We start from the raw sequence: 18665 nt of genomic DNA on the forward strand, positions 1-18665 counted from the left end.
TAATGCTCTTCAGTCCTACTCCACCCCTGGCACCCCTATGAGGACCTTTCCTACACGCCCCCCATCCGGCCTGAGAGCTGGAGGTAGGACCTTGAAGAGTCTCTGCGAAAAGCCAGTTTTTGCCAGACCCTCCTTGCTCCCAGCCCTGAAGGCAAGGAGAGGGGCCCCCATTCAACTAGGCACTTACGGCCAAGAAGGGGTGAAGGGTCATATATCTGGGATCTTTTGGCCTCATGCCTACTCCAAGCCAAGGGATGTGGATATCTAGAAAGGTTAGAAGGTTTAATGGGTTGAGGGGCACAGGGGTGAGGATAGGAAAGGGGACTTGTTAGGAAGATTAGAAAGATTCAAGCCCAGTGATAAGCACACTCCAGCGTATTTGCACTGGGAACACGGCCTCAGAACACCCAGGTGGAGGTGAGGTTGGTCTCTCACCCAGGGCTGAGGGTGGAGGTAGGGATGAGCTCAGGGGCCTGGGTAGATCTTTGGGGGGTGGGGGTGGGGCTCCGTCTCCTAGGCCTGCAGGCCAGGCAGGACTCAACTCCCAGCCCTGAATCCACAGCATGTACAACCCCTGCTCGGATTCGTGCTCCCGAGGCATGCACTGGCCCGCGCTGCACCTGCACACACACCCAAACGCACACTAATGTGCGCTCGCACACGCCTCCCTCCGCGCAGCGCCTCCTACCTGCCGCGTCGCCGCAGCTGGAGCTGGACTCCCGGGATGCAGGGCACAGTGCGGGCACTGGAGCGGAGGCTAGACCAGCCCGCTCCACAGCCTGGGATTCTGCGAGGAGGTGATGCCCCGGCAGCCCGCAGGCGGGGGGTTGGAACTTGGACCCCGGGGCTTCGGTCTGTCCCGCCCCGCCTCGCAGCCTCCTCCCATTAGAGGCCAGAGGCGTGGTCTCGCGGGGCGGGTCGGGGAAGGGGGGGGGTTTTGTTGCGCATGCGAACTGGAGAGACCGTCTTTCCCTGGCGGCCGCCTGATAGTGCTGGCTCGGAACTGGGAGGGTGGCCCCGACCCAGCAGCTCTCCTTCCTCCCCACTCCAGCGCTGTCCGCGATAGGAGAGCATCCCGGGAAGTTGGCTGCCTAGTTCGCCATTGGCCTTAAAGGACCTGCGTGCCCCACCAAGTGCTGGCAGAGAATGTTAGCTGACTTGGGGTATGCATCTTAAACCGGCTTCAGACAGGGCCAAGGCAGGGCAGCTGAGAATGGGAAAATCCAATTAGATGAGAACCCCTCCCTTTCCATTTGTATCCTCATACCCACTCCCAAGATTTTAGCTGGTGAGGTGCCCAGAGGGCCCCAGTCAGTTAAGGAAAGCTGCCCCTGCTCTGTCCTGTCCCGTCCTGTCCAGTCCTGGGTATTTATCTGCTCCGAGTGTAGACTGAAGCAGCAGGGCCCAGATTTTTGACCCTCTCTGACTGCCTTCAGAATGCCCTGGAATACACCAAGCCTTGGTGTCTTACTCTATAAAGTGGGAACTGCAATCTCCTCAGGCTAGGCTGTCTGGGGGAATTAGAGAGATTTATGGATAATCAAGGCTGGCCAACAGTAGGCTGGGTCACTCAAAGGCCACAGAGACAACACTTGTCTGACCTGGTCATCCTGGTTGCTGCTGGTCCACCTCACAGGTCAGAAACTCAGACCCACTCATCCCTCCAGTTTCCTGGTCTCTTGTTAATGATTACCTCAACTCCAGTCACCTCGCCCTCTACCTCAGCCCTGTCCCTGGCCACCTAAGTGTAGCTCCATCTGGTTACCTGACTGACCAATAGAGTTTTCAACTATGTTGCTGTCCCCCCACCACCCAAGCATAATGTTCCAAGAATGTACTAGGTTTTGCTCTCCGTTTCCCCTAGTCCTGGTCTATGGCTGGCCCAGGGTTTTTTATATTCTTTCCATCCCCACAGAAAAGCTCTTCCATTGACTCTACACAGCCTCAGCATGTCTCTGCCCAGAAGCTCTCAGTCCACAAAGCAGATCTGGATTCAGGGCTCACTCCACTAGTTACCGGGCAAGTTCTATATTCTTTCGTGGTCTCAGTTTCCTTGTCTGTAAAATGGGCTTTCTAGGAGAAGCACATGGTGATTGTGGGGCCAGAAAAGTCAAAAGGTTCAGTCAAAGCCCTCAAGCAAAGAAGTAGGCAGCATTGCCTCTGGCTGAGCACCTCTCATATCTTCCGAGATAGAGCAGGGTCATGTCTGGGGAAGTGTGTTCTTCAGCCCACAGATCCATAGTATCCAGAGAGTGCTCTGACTCTCTTCTATAGCTCAGAGGATGGAGCCACGAGAGGGCTGCCATGTGTTGGTTTCATTCCTGGGCTCTGCCTTGACTCCTTAGCTCTGTGGCCTTGGACATGAGACCTGCACTGCAGAACCCACAGCAGCACCCACACTGCAGTGGTGGCAGTTGATTGGCTTGACTCCTGAGAAGTCCTTATGGGGGCCTCTAGCTGTTAGTGTCCTCAGCCCAGCCTGCTCGTTTTGTAAAGATACAGTGTCTCCAGCAGCAGAGACACATACTCTGTAACATGTGGATTAGATGATTAGACACAGGTGCCTGAGAACTGGTCTTAGACTGGGAGGCCTGTCTCAGAGCCCATCTCTGGCAGCTTCCACCTTCCTGACCGGTGAGGGAAGAAACCCAGAGAGACAGTGACCTGCCGAGGGCATCTGGACTTGATGGAGGGAGCAGAGGCTCTGATCCTTGGGGAGCAGAAGAGCAAGGCATGCCAGGAAGAGCTGGGCGGCCTAACAAGGCTTTCTGAGGGGCGAATGATGCATCTTTGCCAATGTGTTGGCCTCAGGACCCTGCCAATTGGTTTTTATAAGCTTAGTCATCTAATGGCACCATTAAAGAGCCTGATGGGTAGGTCTTTTCCCATTAAATTCTCACAGTTATTAGCCCCACTTAGCCAATGGCAGACCTGAACCTCAGGGAGATGCCCCAGGTCACAAAATTAGTAAACAGCAGAAGCGGGATCCAGACCTACCGAACTATGCTGGCTCTATCTATTCTTGTGTTAGATCTCTCCTTCCCCTTCTCCTTCTTCTCTCCTGACTTTCCGGGAAAGGACATCACTGTAGGCCCCTTGACCTGCTCTCCAACCTTTACTTAAACTCCCTTGAAACTGGGAACTCATTCCTTCCAGGGATAGCCCCGTCCCTTCTACTTGTCAGAATCGGAACCCATTCTACCTAGCTCTGTAGAGCTCTACACCCCTCACCAATGCCCAGGAACAGAATCTGCTCTGCACAGGTCAGTGTTACAGTGTTTCCCAGGTGAAATTCATAATGAGCAGGGTTTTTCTTCCTTCCTTCCTTCCTTCCTTCCTTCCTTTCTTCCTTCCTTCCTTTCCTCCTCCTCTTTCTCCTCCTTTTCGTCGTCCTCCTCCTCCTTCTCCTCCTCCTTTTCTTCTTTAATCATTTTGGCTGGCCGTGGACTCCCAAGTTCAAATGTTTCCTCCATCTCAGACTACTAAGTGCTGGGACCATAGGTGTTGCTGTGTCTGGGTGTGAAATGTCTCCACATAGGCTCATGTGTTTCAACACTTGGTGTCCAGAAGATGGCGCTGTTTTGGAAGGTTGTAGAACTTTCAGAAGGTGAAGCCTCAAAGGAGGAAGTGGGTCATTTAAGGAAGGCTTTGAGATTTTACAACCCCACCCCTGTCCACTCTGTGCTTCTTAACTGTGGACTCAGTGTGGCTAGCAACCTCATGTGTCCTTTCTCAAACTATAAGTAAAAAAAAAAAAAAAATCCCTTTTCTAAATAGCAACTGTCATAGCAATGATAAAAGTTACCAATTCAGAAAATTGGGGTTTTTTTTATCATAAACCTGAGCAAATCGTTTGGAAGTGTTTTAGAAGAAGAATATGGGAGAACTTGGGGCTATGGACTAGAGAACCTTCTAAAAAGGCATAAGAAGAACTCAAAGGGACATTGTGAAGGGAGTTTGGAGGATGAGAATGCCAAGGGTAATGTGTACAATGAAGGCCCAGTTCATGAAGTTTCAGAAGGGGATTAAGACTCCTATCAGGAATTGTCTTACATTCCATTTAAGAATCTGGGTACATCTTGCCCAAGTTCTAGACATCAAGTTAAGCCAAACTAAAAAGCAAAACAAAACAAAAACAAAAACACCAACCAACCAACCAACCAACCAACCAACCAACCAACCAACCAACAAACAAACCACTGGACTAATTTGTTCAATAGGGCAACTTCCAAGACAGGATATAATAATAGCTAGACTCTGTCATGGCTGTTGCTCACTGCCCTTGTCAGGTCTACAGTGTGAGGAGGAACAGTGGAGCAGAGAGATATGAAAATGTATAGTTTGGTGGTGGGAAGGAGGGAGCTTAAAGTTGCAGGCAAGACTGATGCAAGAGCAGTTGCTATTGAAAGGAGTATCCCCATCAAAGAGAAGCTAATACGGTGTCTTGGGATGATTTAAAAAGAAGATTCTCTGAAGGCAATACCTTGCCCATCAGAAGAGCCATAGTATGGTAATGCAAACTCCTTTCCAAGGAGAGAACCTGAACTGAGAATGTCGAAGAAGGGGGTTTTAGTTTGCTTCCTTGTTGCTCTGATAAAAAACAAAACCAGAGGCAGCTTGGAGGGGAAAGGGTTTATTTCATCTTGGGCTTCTAGGCCGTAATTCATCACTGATGGAAGTCAGGGCAGGAACCCAGTGGAAGGAACTGAAGCAGAGACCATAGATGACTATTGCTTGCTGGTGTGTTCCCTGTTTCTGCTCAACTGACTTTCCTGTACAACACAGGACCATCTGCCCAGTGGTACTACCACCCACAGTGGGGCAGGCTCTCCCCCATCAATTTAGCAGTCAAGAAACAACCACAGAGATTTCCACAGGCAAATCTGATGGCATTGCTTCCTCAATGGATATTTCCTCTTCCCAGGTATGCCAAGGGGACAACCAAGATTAGCTATCATAAAGGGGCTCTCTGCTAAAAAACAACCAACCAACCAACCAACAGTCTAAGAATGTATTTTTTCATATTCAGCCACCAAGACATACAGAACCCACTACAGCTTTGGTTGGGGGGGGAGGGGAGGGGCGCTAAAGCGACATCCTGAGCTGAAAGCAGTACTTGGCAATGTTGTTCACATGGTACTAGGTCTTCAGGCATGGGACAAAGAGTGGGGGGGTTGTCATGGAGGTTTGACTGAGGTTCCAGAGGGTCCCTACCCCTGGGGTTAAGGCAATGCATGGCAGTTTTTCTTCAAGGAGGACCTAAGAATCCTCAGCATTAGCTGGAAATGTGAAGTCTAAATTGCAATGGAGACAGTAGGATATTGGATGTGCCAGGGCATGGGGCATCCACCAAGGAAAGCTGCAGGCATGGAATGAATGAAGCCAACCCAAGAGAGAGGCTATGTGTGTAGCAGAACTAGAGAGACAGCATACCCAAATTCTCTGGAGCCCGGGTGACTCCATCACAAGCCCCAAATGCTAGACATGGAATTTCAGGCTTTGGTATTTGCCTGGATGGATTTTGATTTTGCTTTGGTCTGATCTTTTTTGGCCATCCTCAATTCCTTCCTTTTGGAATGGAAATTTTACTCTGTGCCATTGTATGTCGGAAACATGTGACTTGTACCATTGTTGTTGTCGTTGTACAGAGGCTCACAGTTAAGGGACAACCTCAACTCTCAGAAGAGATCTTGAATATTTGAACACTATTGGGGCTGTTAAAAACTATGAGGACTTTGAAATTGGAATAAATACGTTTTGCATCATGAGATGGCTTTGGGGGACTAGAAGTAGAACGCTGTGGTTTAAATGTCCCTCATTGATGCATGTGTTTGAACACTTGGTCCTCAGCTGATGGCATTGTTTTGGAAGACTGTAGGACCTTCAGGAGGTAAAGTCTCACTACAAGAAGTGGATCACTGAGGGTGGGCTTTGAGGTTTGATAGCCTGACCTCATTTCCTGTCCACTCTCTGCTTCCTGATCCTGTGGCTACAATTTGACCAGCTAGTCATGTTCCTACCACCATCCTCCATAATGGACTATATCTCTTCTTAAACTATAAGCCCAAGTTGCTTCTTGTCAGGTATTTGGTAGCAATAAGAAAAGTAATAATGGTGCATCATTGTACCTGAACTAGTATGTGGGTTTTTTTAATCCCTGCATCCAGTTTGCCAAGCTATTAATGAAGAGGGTTGACGACTATCTGTAACTCCAGTTTCTAAGAATCCAACATCCGTCCACAAACACACTAGTGGGCATAAGCACCAATGCACGATAAATAAAAATAAATTATATAAAAAAGATCAAAATGTTAGCAACAAAACATCAATAACAAAAACCGAACTAATTTAAAAAATAAATGTTTAAAAAATGGAAGGAGTCCAGTTAGAAATCCAGGACTTACAGTTAGGCTGGGTGAGGTGGTGCACCTCTGTGACTTCAGTCAGTGCTTGGGAGACTCAAGCGGGAAGAGTGAAAGATCAGTCAGGGGATGGAGAGACGGCTCTGTCACCAAAGTGCTTGCTGTGTCATAATGAGAACTTCCTATCTGATTCTCATCAAGAACGAAAACAAGACATGTGTGATGACCTGTACCTGAAGTCCCACCACTGGGGAAGTGGAGACTAGCAAACCCCTAGAGTTCAGTGGCCAACAGAGCTGGAGAGGGGAGCACCAGGCTCAGTGAGGGACACTGCCTCCGAAAAGAGTGGAGAGCCACCGAGGAATACAGCAACTTTGATCTCTCCCTGCCACATGCACACGCACACAGTTCAGTGAGACCGTCTCAGACATAGACAGCCAGCTTCTGCTTTGGAGCAGCTGCTAGTGAACACACAGAAAGTGAGAAGTCAGGTCGGACTTCACAGTCAGATGGCATGCAAAGCCGGCACGTCAGACAAAATGTCCTTAATTCTATCCTTTTCTGAAATGCTGTTCATATTTTGTTCCTGGATATTAGAAGCCAGCTGAGGCTGGAGATGGGGCTCAGTGGTACAGCCCTTGCTTAGCATACACAGGCCTTGGCTTCTAGCCCTAGGACGAAAAAGAGGTTAAAAATAAAAATGTCTAAGATGGTGTCTTAGTTACTTTCCTAACTGGCTGTGAAAAGGCACCAAGACCAAGACCAAAACCAACTGACAAAGTTTATTGGAGGTTTACAGTCCCAGACAGTTAGAGTCCATGGGCAGCATGGTAGGAAGCCTGGTACTGGAACCATAGCTGAGAGCCACATGCTTATCCACGAGTAGGAGACAGAGAGAGAGACAGACACATGCACACACAGGAGAGAGAGGGGGGAGGGGAGGGGAGGGAGAGGGAGAGGGAGAGGGAGAGAGGGAGGGAGGGAGGGAAGGAGAGAGAGAGAGAGCACTGAGAATGTGTAGACTTTTGGAAGCCCAGAGCTCACGCTCAGTGGCACACTCCTGCACCAAACCAAACCTATTCCTCCATCTTTTAATCCTTCCCAAGAGCTCCGCCAATGGGGACTAATATTTCAAACATCTGAGTCTATGAGGCCTACTCTCATTCAGACCACCACAGTGAGTATGCTGGCCCCTTCCCTATCATCCTAGCTGAGGTAGGAGAACCTCCTCAAGTCTAAGGCCAGGCTGAGCTATACAGTGAAACTCTGGTGATAGATAGATAGATAGATAGATAGATAGATAGATAGATAGATAGATGATAGATAGATAGATAGACAGACAGACAGGCAGACAGACAGGTATTGAAAGCACTGCTCTTCATGGACACCAGGAAGCAGTCCGAATAGAGAGGCCCACCTGTGCAGAGGAAGTCTGACAGATAGCTGAGGAACAAAGAAGTTGCTTGGTTCCCTGCCAGGCAGGTGGAGAGGTGTGGGAAGAAGTGGAGAACTGAGTGGGGGAGCAGGCAAGGGAGGGGGTGCAGGGCTCTAGCTAAATCTTTAAAAAATGTATACTGAGATACAATTTACCTATCATAAAATTCACCCTCTAGAGACTGGGGGTAATCAGTGTTAGAGGACATTAGCTTAGTGTGCACAAGGCCCAACCCTAAATGATAATTCATTAAAGTAAAAAATTCAGCGGTTTAATATCTTTACATTGTACAGCCATCACTGAAAGTGAACTTCAGAACATGTTCTTCACTCCAAAAAAAACGTTAGTGCTCAACCTCAGTCTTGCCCCATGGCCCCCGGTTGCCCCAGGCTACAGCTAATCGACTCTGTCACTTTGGACTTGCCTGCCATGGGTGCGTCACATAATGGAATCATACAACATGTGGCCTTTTGTTTCTGCAGTCTTTCACTTAGCCCTCTGTTGTCATGTTAGTGCATGAATCAGGACTTTCTCCCTGTTTAGGCTTGGATAGTAGCCTATTGTGCAGATATGCAGATTTTGCTTATCCGTCCATTTCTGGTGGGCGCCTGGGACTGTCACACTTTTTGGCTACTGTGAATAACGGCACTGTGCACTGTTTCAGGGTATTCATGGTGAAGACTGTTTGGACATGGGTTTAAGCCAGCAGAGCGTCTTCATTAGCCAGACGGTGGATACACCGATGTTTGGGATCTCAGCATAGCACCAGGCCTTTCTCAGGGTGGGCTTCTAAGCGGTGCTCTGAACTGCTGATGAAACCCGGTCCTGAATTGACATACTTCAGTTAACAAGAGCAGTCAGCCAGAAGTAGAACTGCAGAAGCCAAAAAGCAAGGTTAGTCCATCTAGAGACTTGCCCAGAACTCTGTGCTCCGACGAATCTAGTTTTGGCAGGTGATGCTGACTATGTGCTGAGTTTCACAGCTTGAATGGTTCTTCCATTTCAGAGTCAGTTGTGCTAAGGGGCCTTCGAAGTCTGGGGCCCTGTTACATGCACACCTGCAGAAGAGTTTTTGGGCGGATTCGAGTTTTCTGCTCTCACAGGAGTGCCTAAGGGTAGAATTGTGATCCCAGAGAAAGCCTCGTGGTTTCGTTTGTCTGTGGTTTTGGTGCTGAGAGCAGCACATGTTCTCCCGTGACAATGGACAACAGCCCCAGCATGGCAAGCACGCGTTCGCATGTGACAACGGACTGCAGCCCCAGTGTCACATGCTGGATTTTAATTTTTACCTATCTGTTTTTATTACTATTTTATGCACACGGGTGTCTTGCCTACATGTATGTCTGTGAAACACATGCATGCCTTGTGCCTTTGGAGGCCAGAAGACAGTGTTGGATCCCCTGAAACTGGAGTTATAGATGGTTCTGAGCTGGATGCTGGAAATTTAACCCAGGTGCTCTGCAAAGAGCAGCGGTGTTCTGAACTGCTGAACTGTCTCTGGGGCTGCAGTGCACAAACATATGCGCAGATGAAACACTTGAACATATAAAACTTAAACATAAATAAAATATTTTTGAAAAAGTATGTGTGGTGGGGGACAAGTCTAGAGGTCAAAGGCCAACTTGCAAGAGTTGGTTTTCTCCTTCTGCCATGTGGGACCCGGGCACTGAACTCATCAGGTTTGGTAGCAAGTCCCTCTATATGCTGAGTCAGGGTTTTGTGTATACAGTCTACAGGAACTTTAAATTTTCCATCTATTTGAAAGAGGCGTTGAACTCTGACTCTTCTGCTTCTCTTCCCAACGGCTGGGATTATAGCTATGTGCTGCCACATCTGCTTGGATTTTATTTGGTTTATTTATTTTTTTGATCTATGAATGCTCTGTCTGGATGGACACCTGCACACCAGAAGGGGCATTGGATCCCTTTATTGATGATCCTGAGCCACCATGTGGTTGCTGAGAATTGAACTCAGGACCTCTGGAAGAACAGTCAGTGCTCTTAACCTCTGAGCCATCTCACCAGCCCTCTTATTTGTTATTTTAAGAGACTCCCTATGTAGCACTGTCTGACCTTGAACTCTGTCTCCTGCCTTAACCTCTCAAGTGCAGGTGTGTGCCATGTGTATACACCACACCCTGGCATGTTTAACTCTTGAAGAACTCCCACACTTCTTTTCAAAGCACTGAAATGGTCTACACAGGAGTGAGGACTCTTATCCATGTTCCTATCTTTGGCAGGTAAGTGTCTACAGTGCCTCTCTAGCCTGGACTCTGACACTGCTCTGCGTGAGTGGCTCGGTACTAGCAGGTAAGTGGCTTATGGAGTGCTGAGGGTATCCACGTGGGCCTCCATGGCTGCCAGGGAGAAGTGGATCTGGTGTCCCTTGAGGGTTGGGGATAGTAAGGCTTACTCAAAGAGGAAGTCTTTGAGTGTCCCGAATGGAAAGCCAAAGACATTGGATAAAGTACTAACTAGTTCACAACATTGGGCCCCTGGGATGTAAAAGTGAGCTGGGGTCCTACTCATTGGAGTCCCAGCATCCTGGCAGCTGTCCTCATCTCTGAATGTTTGGGGGCAGATGTGGGTGTCAGGGGCTTCCATGTCCCTCAGGAGCTCCCAGAGTCTCCCCCCACATTATAACCACCTTTTAGGAATTTATTTTACCTTTCTTGAAACCCAAGGACACTTCCTCCCACCCATCCTGACAAAGCCCCAAGTCCCTCCCAATCCTGTTGTCCTAGACCCCTCCCCTTCTTCCTTCTACAGGTGGGGCTCCCTGGTCACCACCTCCCCTCCCCCACTCCCTGTCCTTAGCCCTCTGCCCCAGTAGCCAAGGGCCATGGGTGGGTAAATCTCCACTCGCTCTTCACTCTGCTTCCAAGTCTCGAGGGCGAGAATAAAGAGCAAGGATGGTATTTTGAACACTGATGTCTGTCATCTGTGACTATGGGAGCACTAAGATCAATCTGGAAAGACCCCTTTTGTGTTGAGGGAAGCTGTTGGTCATTCACAGGTGGGTGGGGTCCAAGCTGGGGCGAGGGACAGCCTACAGCAGCAAGGACTAGTCTGAAATGACTGTCCCAGGGTGGAGAGGGTCTTTCTCTGGAAGACACTGTTAGGATGTGGATTTAATGCTGAAAGATTGGCAGTTTCTCAAGCACCGTAGGGCAAAGGGAGGGCAGTCCAGTAGCCGTTCAGACACTATAAAGATAGCAGACAACCAAATTGCTGTCTGTCTCCTCCTGGAAGCTCCAGGCTGGCCTCTGGCCTCTGCAGCTCTCTGCTCAGAGGGTGAGTGACCAGCAGGTGTGGGGGCTGGCAGGAGGCAGGGTACTTAGTCCCTGATGCTCTGTAGACCCTTGTGATCTTGAAGATGTCTCCTCTCTACCTGGACATCAGTCCTCACCTTAGCCGCATGGAGACTGTAGCAGTCTGATAGTTCCTGTTTCTGGCGACAAGAATCCAATGAATCAGAGGTTTAGCTTTAACTTGATGACATGCTGTCTCTAGACATTGATTTACATATTTAAAGACGTCTTAAAACCTATTACTGCTTCTGTATGTGTCTTCTTGTACTCAGTCCCAAGTACATTGGTTTCTATTATACTGATGTTTTACAATGTTTTGTTTTGGTTTTGGAGACTTGCTCTGTAACCAGGGCTGGCCTAGACCTTAAACAATCCTCCTGCCTCAGCTCGAGTGCTGGGATCACAAAGCATGAGTTTGGGACCAGCCTGGGCATGTGGGTGTCAGGGACTTCCATGTCCCTTCCATGGGCATGGATGTGGGCATGGGTGTGAGCATGGGCAGGGAATAACAGGCAACAGGGCAAGACCCGGTCTCAAAACACTGAAATAAACGAATGAAACTGAAAGAAAGCAACATCCACAAAGCAACAGCAAGCTTTTCTCGATGTCTTGATATAGAAACTACATTTATTTTATATACTGATTTCACATCTGGAAAAGGGTGTATTTTCTTACTCATTTAATCAGTTATGTATCTGTGAGGGGTCTCTGTGCAGCCTAACAGTTCTTAAGAAGGTATTCTGCCCTCTAGAGGAATGTTTTGGAATATGTAGAGAAAAAATTTGATATGCCCAAGCTATACTTACTTTAACGTGTTTTTCTTTTGTTTAAATGTTATGTGAAATTAAGCAATATATTGATTCTTTTATAAAAGTGTGGTTACATCATGTAAGAACTTTATTCCAGGATGGGGGACTAGATGACGTCCTTACGGAAAGACCTAGAAAAGCAGCACTTGGAATTCCAGGGCAGGAGATCAGGAATTCAGGGCCATTCTCTGCTAGGCAGCCAATTGTGGGCAAGCCTGGGCCTCATGAGATCATGTCTTAAATAAATAAATACATATTTTTAAAAGAGGAAGTTAATTTGATTCAGCTGTAAACTTCTGAAGCTTAAAAAAATATTAAAACTGTGTATGTACCTGGGCGAGTTCATGAACATCACATGGATATATGAGTACCTAGTGATTCCCAAAGCCAGAGGACAGCACTGAATCCCAAGAACAGGAATTCTAGATGTTTTTGAGCCACCATGTGGACTCTGGGAACTGAACCCTGGTCTTCTAGCAGTAAGACCTCCTAAACATGGAGCCACCATTCCTGTCTCTCTTAGGAGAGACACAACAAAACAAAAACACCTCCCCTCCCACCCCCCCACCCCCGCTCAATCCTCACACATTTATTTTTGTGTATCTGCTCTCTGGATGAATGAACTGATGTCATTAGGCTTAGCATCAAATGTCTTTAACTGCTGAGCCATCTTTCCAGCCCCAACTTCTGAGACTTTAAAAAATAATTTTGGGGGTTAGTTATGGTGGAGCCAGCTTATAATGCCAGGAATTGGGAGCTGGTGTCAGAAAAAAAATCAGTATTTCAAAGCCTTTCTCAACTCAACATGAGTTCCAGGTAAGCCTAGGCCTTTCTTTTTCCTCTCCTTTTGAGACAGGGTCTTGCTGTAGTAGTGTTAGCCTAGGCTCAGCCTCCTGAGGGCTGGGGTTTTGGGCGTGTATCATCATACCCTTCTAGGGGCTATCATAGGATGTTTGGATCTATCGTCATGAGTCAGGACCATCCTTTTCCAACTCCTGAGGTCCTTGGGAAGTCAGAGTATGCTAGGCTTTTCAGAGGAGTCAGGGCACCCAAGGATGGCCTCTCCCTGAGAGTACTAGGTGCAGAGTGAGGGCAGGTGACACGAAGTATGATCCAACCCCCCAGCCGCTAGTCTGACGATGTCTGCTGCCCCATGTCTTTCTGGATGCCAGTTGGAATTGGCCACCCGGAAACCTCTGCCCATTTGCTTAGCTACACCAAGGAGGGACGGACCGTGGGTCAGGAGCGCCCCCTGGCGGTACACGGGCCGGTAGACGGCACCCGGCATGCTTGGTCTTCCAAAGTGACTTCAGGAGGTTCTGGGACTCCCTGGACCCAGTGGCCTTTCCTGTTCTTGGACACTAGCCCAGCCTCAGAGATGAGTGACCAGGCCCCAGAGTCACATAGCAGACACATTCCTCAGCACGGCACGCCAGAATCTTAATACCTTTACCCCCAAAATGGAAACTACCTTCTGCCAGGGAACTGAGAACAAGGACCAAAGCAGGGAATTCAGAAGTAATGATGCTCAATTGTCTGCGATAAGAGCTGGCATCAGGACCATTTGTTGAGAAGAAAGCACATCTGTCACGTGTCCATTTCCTTCATTTATTATTGTCTATCCCACACATATTTATGTGTGGCATCATGGGAGACAGAACCAATGGTCCTCCAAGGATGTCCACACCCTAATTTTTGAAACCTGTGACTAAGTTAGGTTACATGTGAATGACATGATGAACTATAATATACCTAGTGATCCGGCTTTACAATATGAAGATATTAACTGGGCGTGGAGACAAACCTGCAGTCCTCCCTTTGGGAGGTGAAGGCAGAAGGTTCCAGAACTCAAGATGATGCTTGACCGCACATAGAGTTTCAGGGCAGCCTGGGCTACATGAGACTTATCTCAACAAACAAATGATGGGAAGCTAAGCCTGGACTATCAGGTGGACCCAGGTTAGCTCCAGGGAAGGAGAGTGGTGGATGGAGGAGAAAGAAGATTGAGAGAAATTTGGCTGTGGGGAAATGTAGCATTGCTGGTTTTGAAGGTGAAGAACCTCTCCCTCTAGAAGCTAGGGAATGGGGGGGGGGAGGCTTCTCCCCTATAGAATACTAGGAAAGAAAGCAGTTTTGCCAACACCTTGACGTTAGCCTTATGAGACTTGTGTTGTCAGACAACTACAAGATAAGTGGGCTTGTTCCTAGGTTTCGAAAGTTAGTGAGGATTTGTTATAGCAGCAACAGGAAACTAATATAATGTTCTCACAGACAGGTGGTCACTGTCCTCTCATATGTGCACTTCCTAAAGTATTGGGGAGACAAAGCTATAGCTACGGGGATTTCACAGTCAGGGCTACAGAAAGATGGCTACAATGGTGTCTCCCTCTGCTGCCCTTAAGGACCTTTGTCTTTTACTGACCCCACAGAGTCCTGGAGCACAGTGGAAGCGAGGCTGCCTTTAGTTCTGAGTGTAAACTGACCTCTGGGAGCTCTATTCATTGGAGGAGCAAACAGTGGAAATGATCATTCGTAATTGCGCTGCATTTGACAGCTGACATTGATCTTGGCCGCCATGCCTCTCTTGCTGCCCACGAAGAATGGAGGATAGAAGACAGATGCCCTGGAAGGCTGGTGTATGAGGATGAACAGATAGATATTCTCATCCCAGAGGTCTTGGAGTCGGCTTAAAACAAGAAAAACGCCACCTACATGTTTGAAGCCATTCCTGACCAATAGGATCAAAATCCCCTGAAGTTGAGGGCAGGAACATGCACTAGGATGTAGTGTTTTCCAGATCCGTCCTCAAGGTGGCATCAGTGTGCATGGGATTTCAGCTCTCCTCTGGCCTTGGGAGACCCTGCATCGTGTCTGTGGCTACAGTGCAGCGCCGGGTTGTGTAGCGCCTTCCACATGAGCAGCATCTCATAAGGCGAGAAGCGGTGCACCAGCAGCAGCTCGCGGTACAAGCAGGGGTCGAAGGATGAGCGCTGCGCACCGGGCAGCCGCACGCCGAAGGGCCGGATGCCCTCGTGGCTGCTGGGCGCCAGGCCGGCCTGCTGCAGACACATGCCCATGTAGGCATCGTCGATGGGGAAGAGCGGGACGTGGTGTGCCGCGCTGCGCAGGTCGTGGGCTGTGCGGCGGGACAGAAGGAAGCCGCCGCCGCTGCAGTACACAGGGTAGGCTACGCCAGAGAAGAGCTGTTGGGGCACGAAGTACTTGCTCCAGCTTTCGCGGATGGGCACAGAACCTGCCATGAGCTGCCCGGTAAAGAGGTGGTGCTCGGGGGACTGCGTCTCCAGGAAGCTCAGCACGTTGGGCGTGTGCACGAAGACGTCGTCATCGCAGCTGAGCAGGAAGCTCACGCCCTGGCAGTGCTCCGCTGTCCAGTCCAGCAGGTGCAGGTGCTTGAGTGTGAGGTTGAGGAAGGTGTCACTGAAGTCCCACTGCAACATGTCGCCGTGCTCGCGCGCCTCCAGGTTCAGCAGATCGGCCAGCTGAGGCTCGCGAGCCGCCTCCTCGGGAGGGGAGGTCCCCACCAGGAAGAGGCGACGCACCTGCCGGCCTCTGTAGCTGCGCTCCTGACCCCACGTGCGCCGGATCAGCTCGCGCCGCTCGTAGTGCGCAGGGGACGACTTCACGGCTAGCAGCAGGAAGACGCCGCGGGGGCCCGCGCACTTGTGCGGCGTGTCCCACAGTTGCGGGAAGCGGCGGCAGTGGCGGTAGCGCAGGAAGTCTTGGATCCTAGAGGGCAGCTGCTGGAAGCCAGCCAGGAGGTTCACTGAGGCGTTGGCCACGCAGGGGGGCACCTGGAGGAGCGGCGAGCGCTGCACCGCAGCTATAGCTGTGGAAGACTGGGGAGTGGCCTCGGGACCCTTGGCTCTCTCCTGCGTGTGCTCCTGAAGGAGCCACTGGCTCAGCATCACGAAAGTCACACCCGCTAGAAAGAAAGCCAGAGTCTTGGGATTCCTGAATCTGCGGCTGCTGGACAAAGCCATCTGGGGGGTAGAGGTGGAGGGGCAGAGGCAGAGGGAGTCAGAGATGAGTCAGGAATCTTTTACACCGGGAGAATCCTTCTTTATCCCTATCAGGTCTCTCCCAGAATCTGAATTAGGCCTGTAGTCTCTCAGCACATGAGAAAGAAGGAAAAGGCAGGAGGATTAAGATTTCAGGTCATCCTTCGATACATAGTGAGTTCAAGGCCAAACTGGGTTACATGAGACCTTGCTTTAAAAAATAACCAGCCAACCAACCAACCAACTAGCAATAACCCAACTGACTAACCAACCAAAAATCCCAACAGACAAAACAAAACAAAACAAAACAAACGGCCTGGTTCCGTATAATATTATCTAGCATGAAAGAGGTCCTGGTTTGTGTGACCCGCACTGTATAAACTGGATACCATGGCTCAAACTATAATCCCAGCATTCAGAGAATCTGCGGCAGGAGAATAGCTGAACTAAAACAGAACAACGAATGGGGGTGAGGTGGGGTCCAAATTCCTGAGGACAGTGAGCATCTTAGGTCTCCCACAGCTGTGTCTATCACGGCTGATGTATAACCCCTAGATGTCACCCAGGATGACAGACACATGTTCAGAGTCAGTCTCCCTCTTGCTTCCAGCCAGCCTTTCTCTGTCCGTGGTACCACCATTCCCTGTTTGCTCAACCTGAGAATCTCCTCCCTACCATCTGCTGATTCTGCATTCCACATTTCTCTCAGCTTTATCCCCTCCTCTCCATCTCTGTCCAGCTGGATCCAGCACTGGCTGGGAGGACAATATGGTGGGGCGAATATTGCTTGCTTGGGTTTAAATTCAGATTCTGATAAATAAACTATGTAGCCCAATGATGGGGCATGAGGCCAGGGCATGAACTAAACTACATTTCCTGGTTACTGCTTGGAACTGCGCCACAAGGAAGCCAATCAGATCTCTGACTTTGATATTCTCATCTATAATGAGGTAATATTACATTACTGCTCCCCAGGAATGTGGTGAGAATTGTGGATCCTGTGGCCATCGGATGATATTGGATCATGACTCTGGCATCCTCCACTCTGCATGCGTCTGTGACTGCCTGTTAGTATTGGTTATTTCCCAAGTCTTCAAGGTCAGGCCCTTCTTGCAAGTAACCTGCTCATACATTCTCCAACCTTGCCAGAAAAATCTCAATCTTTAATTCTTAATGGTTCACATTGGCACCATCATACAGAAGTTACTCTTTTTGGTATGTATATTTATCGTGTGATTAAGGATCATACATAGCCCATGATAGCTTCAAACTCCCGTATACAGTCATGTATAACTGTTACAGATGATTATGACCTTTAACTTCTAATCCTCTTCTGTTCTGGCTAGTTTTTATGTCAACTTGACATAAGCTAGAGTCATCTGAAAGGAGGGAACCTCAATTGAGAAAATGGCCCCCTCCATACGCTCAAGCTGTAAGGCAGCCTGTAGAGCATTTTCTTAGTCAGTGATTGAAGGGGGAAGGCCCAGCCCACAGTAGTGGTGCCACCCCTGACCTGGTGGTCCTGGATTCTATAAGAAAGCAAGCTGAGCAAGCCATGTGGAGCAAGCCAGTAAGGACCCTCCATGGCTTCTACATCAGCTCCTGCCTCCAGGATCCTGCCCTTTGAGTATCTGCCTTGACTTCCCTCAGCAGATTATTCAGGATATGTAAGCCAAACACTTTCTTCCCCAAGTTGACTTTGGTCATGGTGTTTCATCACAGCAATAATTACATTAACTAAGACATTTTCCTTCACTTTCTAGCACTAGGATTACAGGAACGGCCAACTGCCACTCCCTGTTGAAGAGGTGGAAGTAAACTTTGAACACTGAGGTTATACACCATCCTGCTCTCTCATCTGGCCATCTGAAATGCCTCTTCCTGCCCTGAGATTTCGTTCTGTGCCTGTACTGGTCTATACCCGCACTGATCTCTTCTCCCTTAATTACTTTTCTTGTGGTACACTTGGAAGAGGTAAAACCCCGAGAAAGCTTCAGTGTCCGTCGAAGGAGGGCAGGCAAACTGTCATTCATCCCCCTTTGCCTCCCCTTCTAGCCCACCAGTACATCCGGGGCAGGGATGGAATCTATTCTTCACCATTGTAGGCTGAGGGAACAGTGTGGTGAAAGCTGTTTACCCAGGTTCAAGTCCTGCTTCTGCTACTTTCCAGCTGCATGGTTAAGTAAGCAGACACAGGCTTGTCTCATACCTAACCCTTAAAAGGGGTCTGGTTGGTTGGTTGGTTTTTAATTTTTAAGATATGGCCTCACTCTGAAGTCTGGACTAGTTTCAGACTCTGGATCTTCCTGTCTCAGCCTGCTATGCCATCCCACCCAGTTCCTCTGAAGAGCTCCCCGCCCTCTCCCTCCTTTCTTCCCTCTTCCTTCCTCCCTCCCTCCCTCCCTCTCTTTTTTTTCTTTCTTCCTTTCTTTGTTTCTTTGCTTCTCTTTCTTTCTTTCTTTTTCCTTTCCTTATCTTTTTTTTTGGCAGGTCTGCTATACAGGAATCAAACTGAAGTTCTTGTACATATTGAGCAAGTGCAGTGCCAATGAGTTTTATACCTGGCCCTCTTAGGACTTTTAGTGGTGAGTAAATAGTAATATGTACAAAGAATTCAGTACAAAAGCCAGGGGTGGGAGTTCATGTCTGTAATCCCTGACTCAAGGAGGCGGAGCAGGATGATCATGAGTTCAGAGCCAGCCTAGGCTATATAGTGAAACTCAAAGAGGG

The 18665-nt window shown here is 48.9% G+C and overlaps 2 protein-coding genes across 2 annotated transcripts in view; both read right to left on the minus strand.

Annotated features, from left to right (window-relative positions):
* Positions 1-890, minus strand: part of Capn5 (calpain 5) — a 58618-nt gene extending 57728 nt beyond the window's left edge. The window contains exon 1 of the mRNA XM_031387444.1: positions 689-890. The gene's annotated coding sequence lies outside the window, so the exon portion shown is untranslated. The remainder of the gene's footprint in view (positions 1-688) is intronic.
* A 13017-nt stretch (positions 891-13907) lies between these two features.
* Positions 13908-16131, minus strand: B3gnt6 (UDP-GlcNAc:betaGal beta-1,3-N-acetylglucosaminyltransferase 6). The gene has a single exon (XM_031384383.1). The coding sequence runs from the start codon at positions 15915-15917 to the stop codon at positions 14733-14735; it is 1185 nt and encodes a 394-aa protein (XP_031240243.1). The 5' UTR covers positions 15918-16131; the 3' UTR covers positions 13908-14732.
* Positions 16132-18665: the final 2534 nt, after the last annotated feature.

This window comes from Mastomys coucha, unplaced genomic scaffold (assembly GCF_008632895.1).
Source record: "Mastomys coucha isolate ucsf_1 unplaced genomic scaffold, UCSF_Mcou_1 pScaffold21, whole genome shotgun sequence".
Lineage (NCBI taxonomy): Eukaryota > Metazoa > Chordata > Mammalia > Rodentia > Muridae > Mastomys > Mastomys coucha.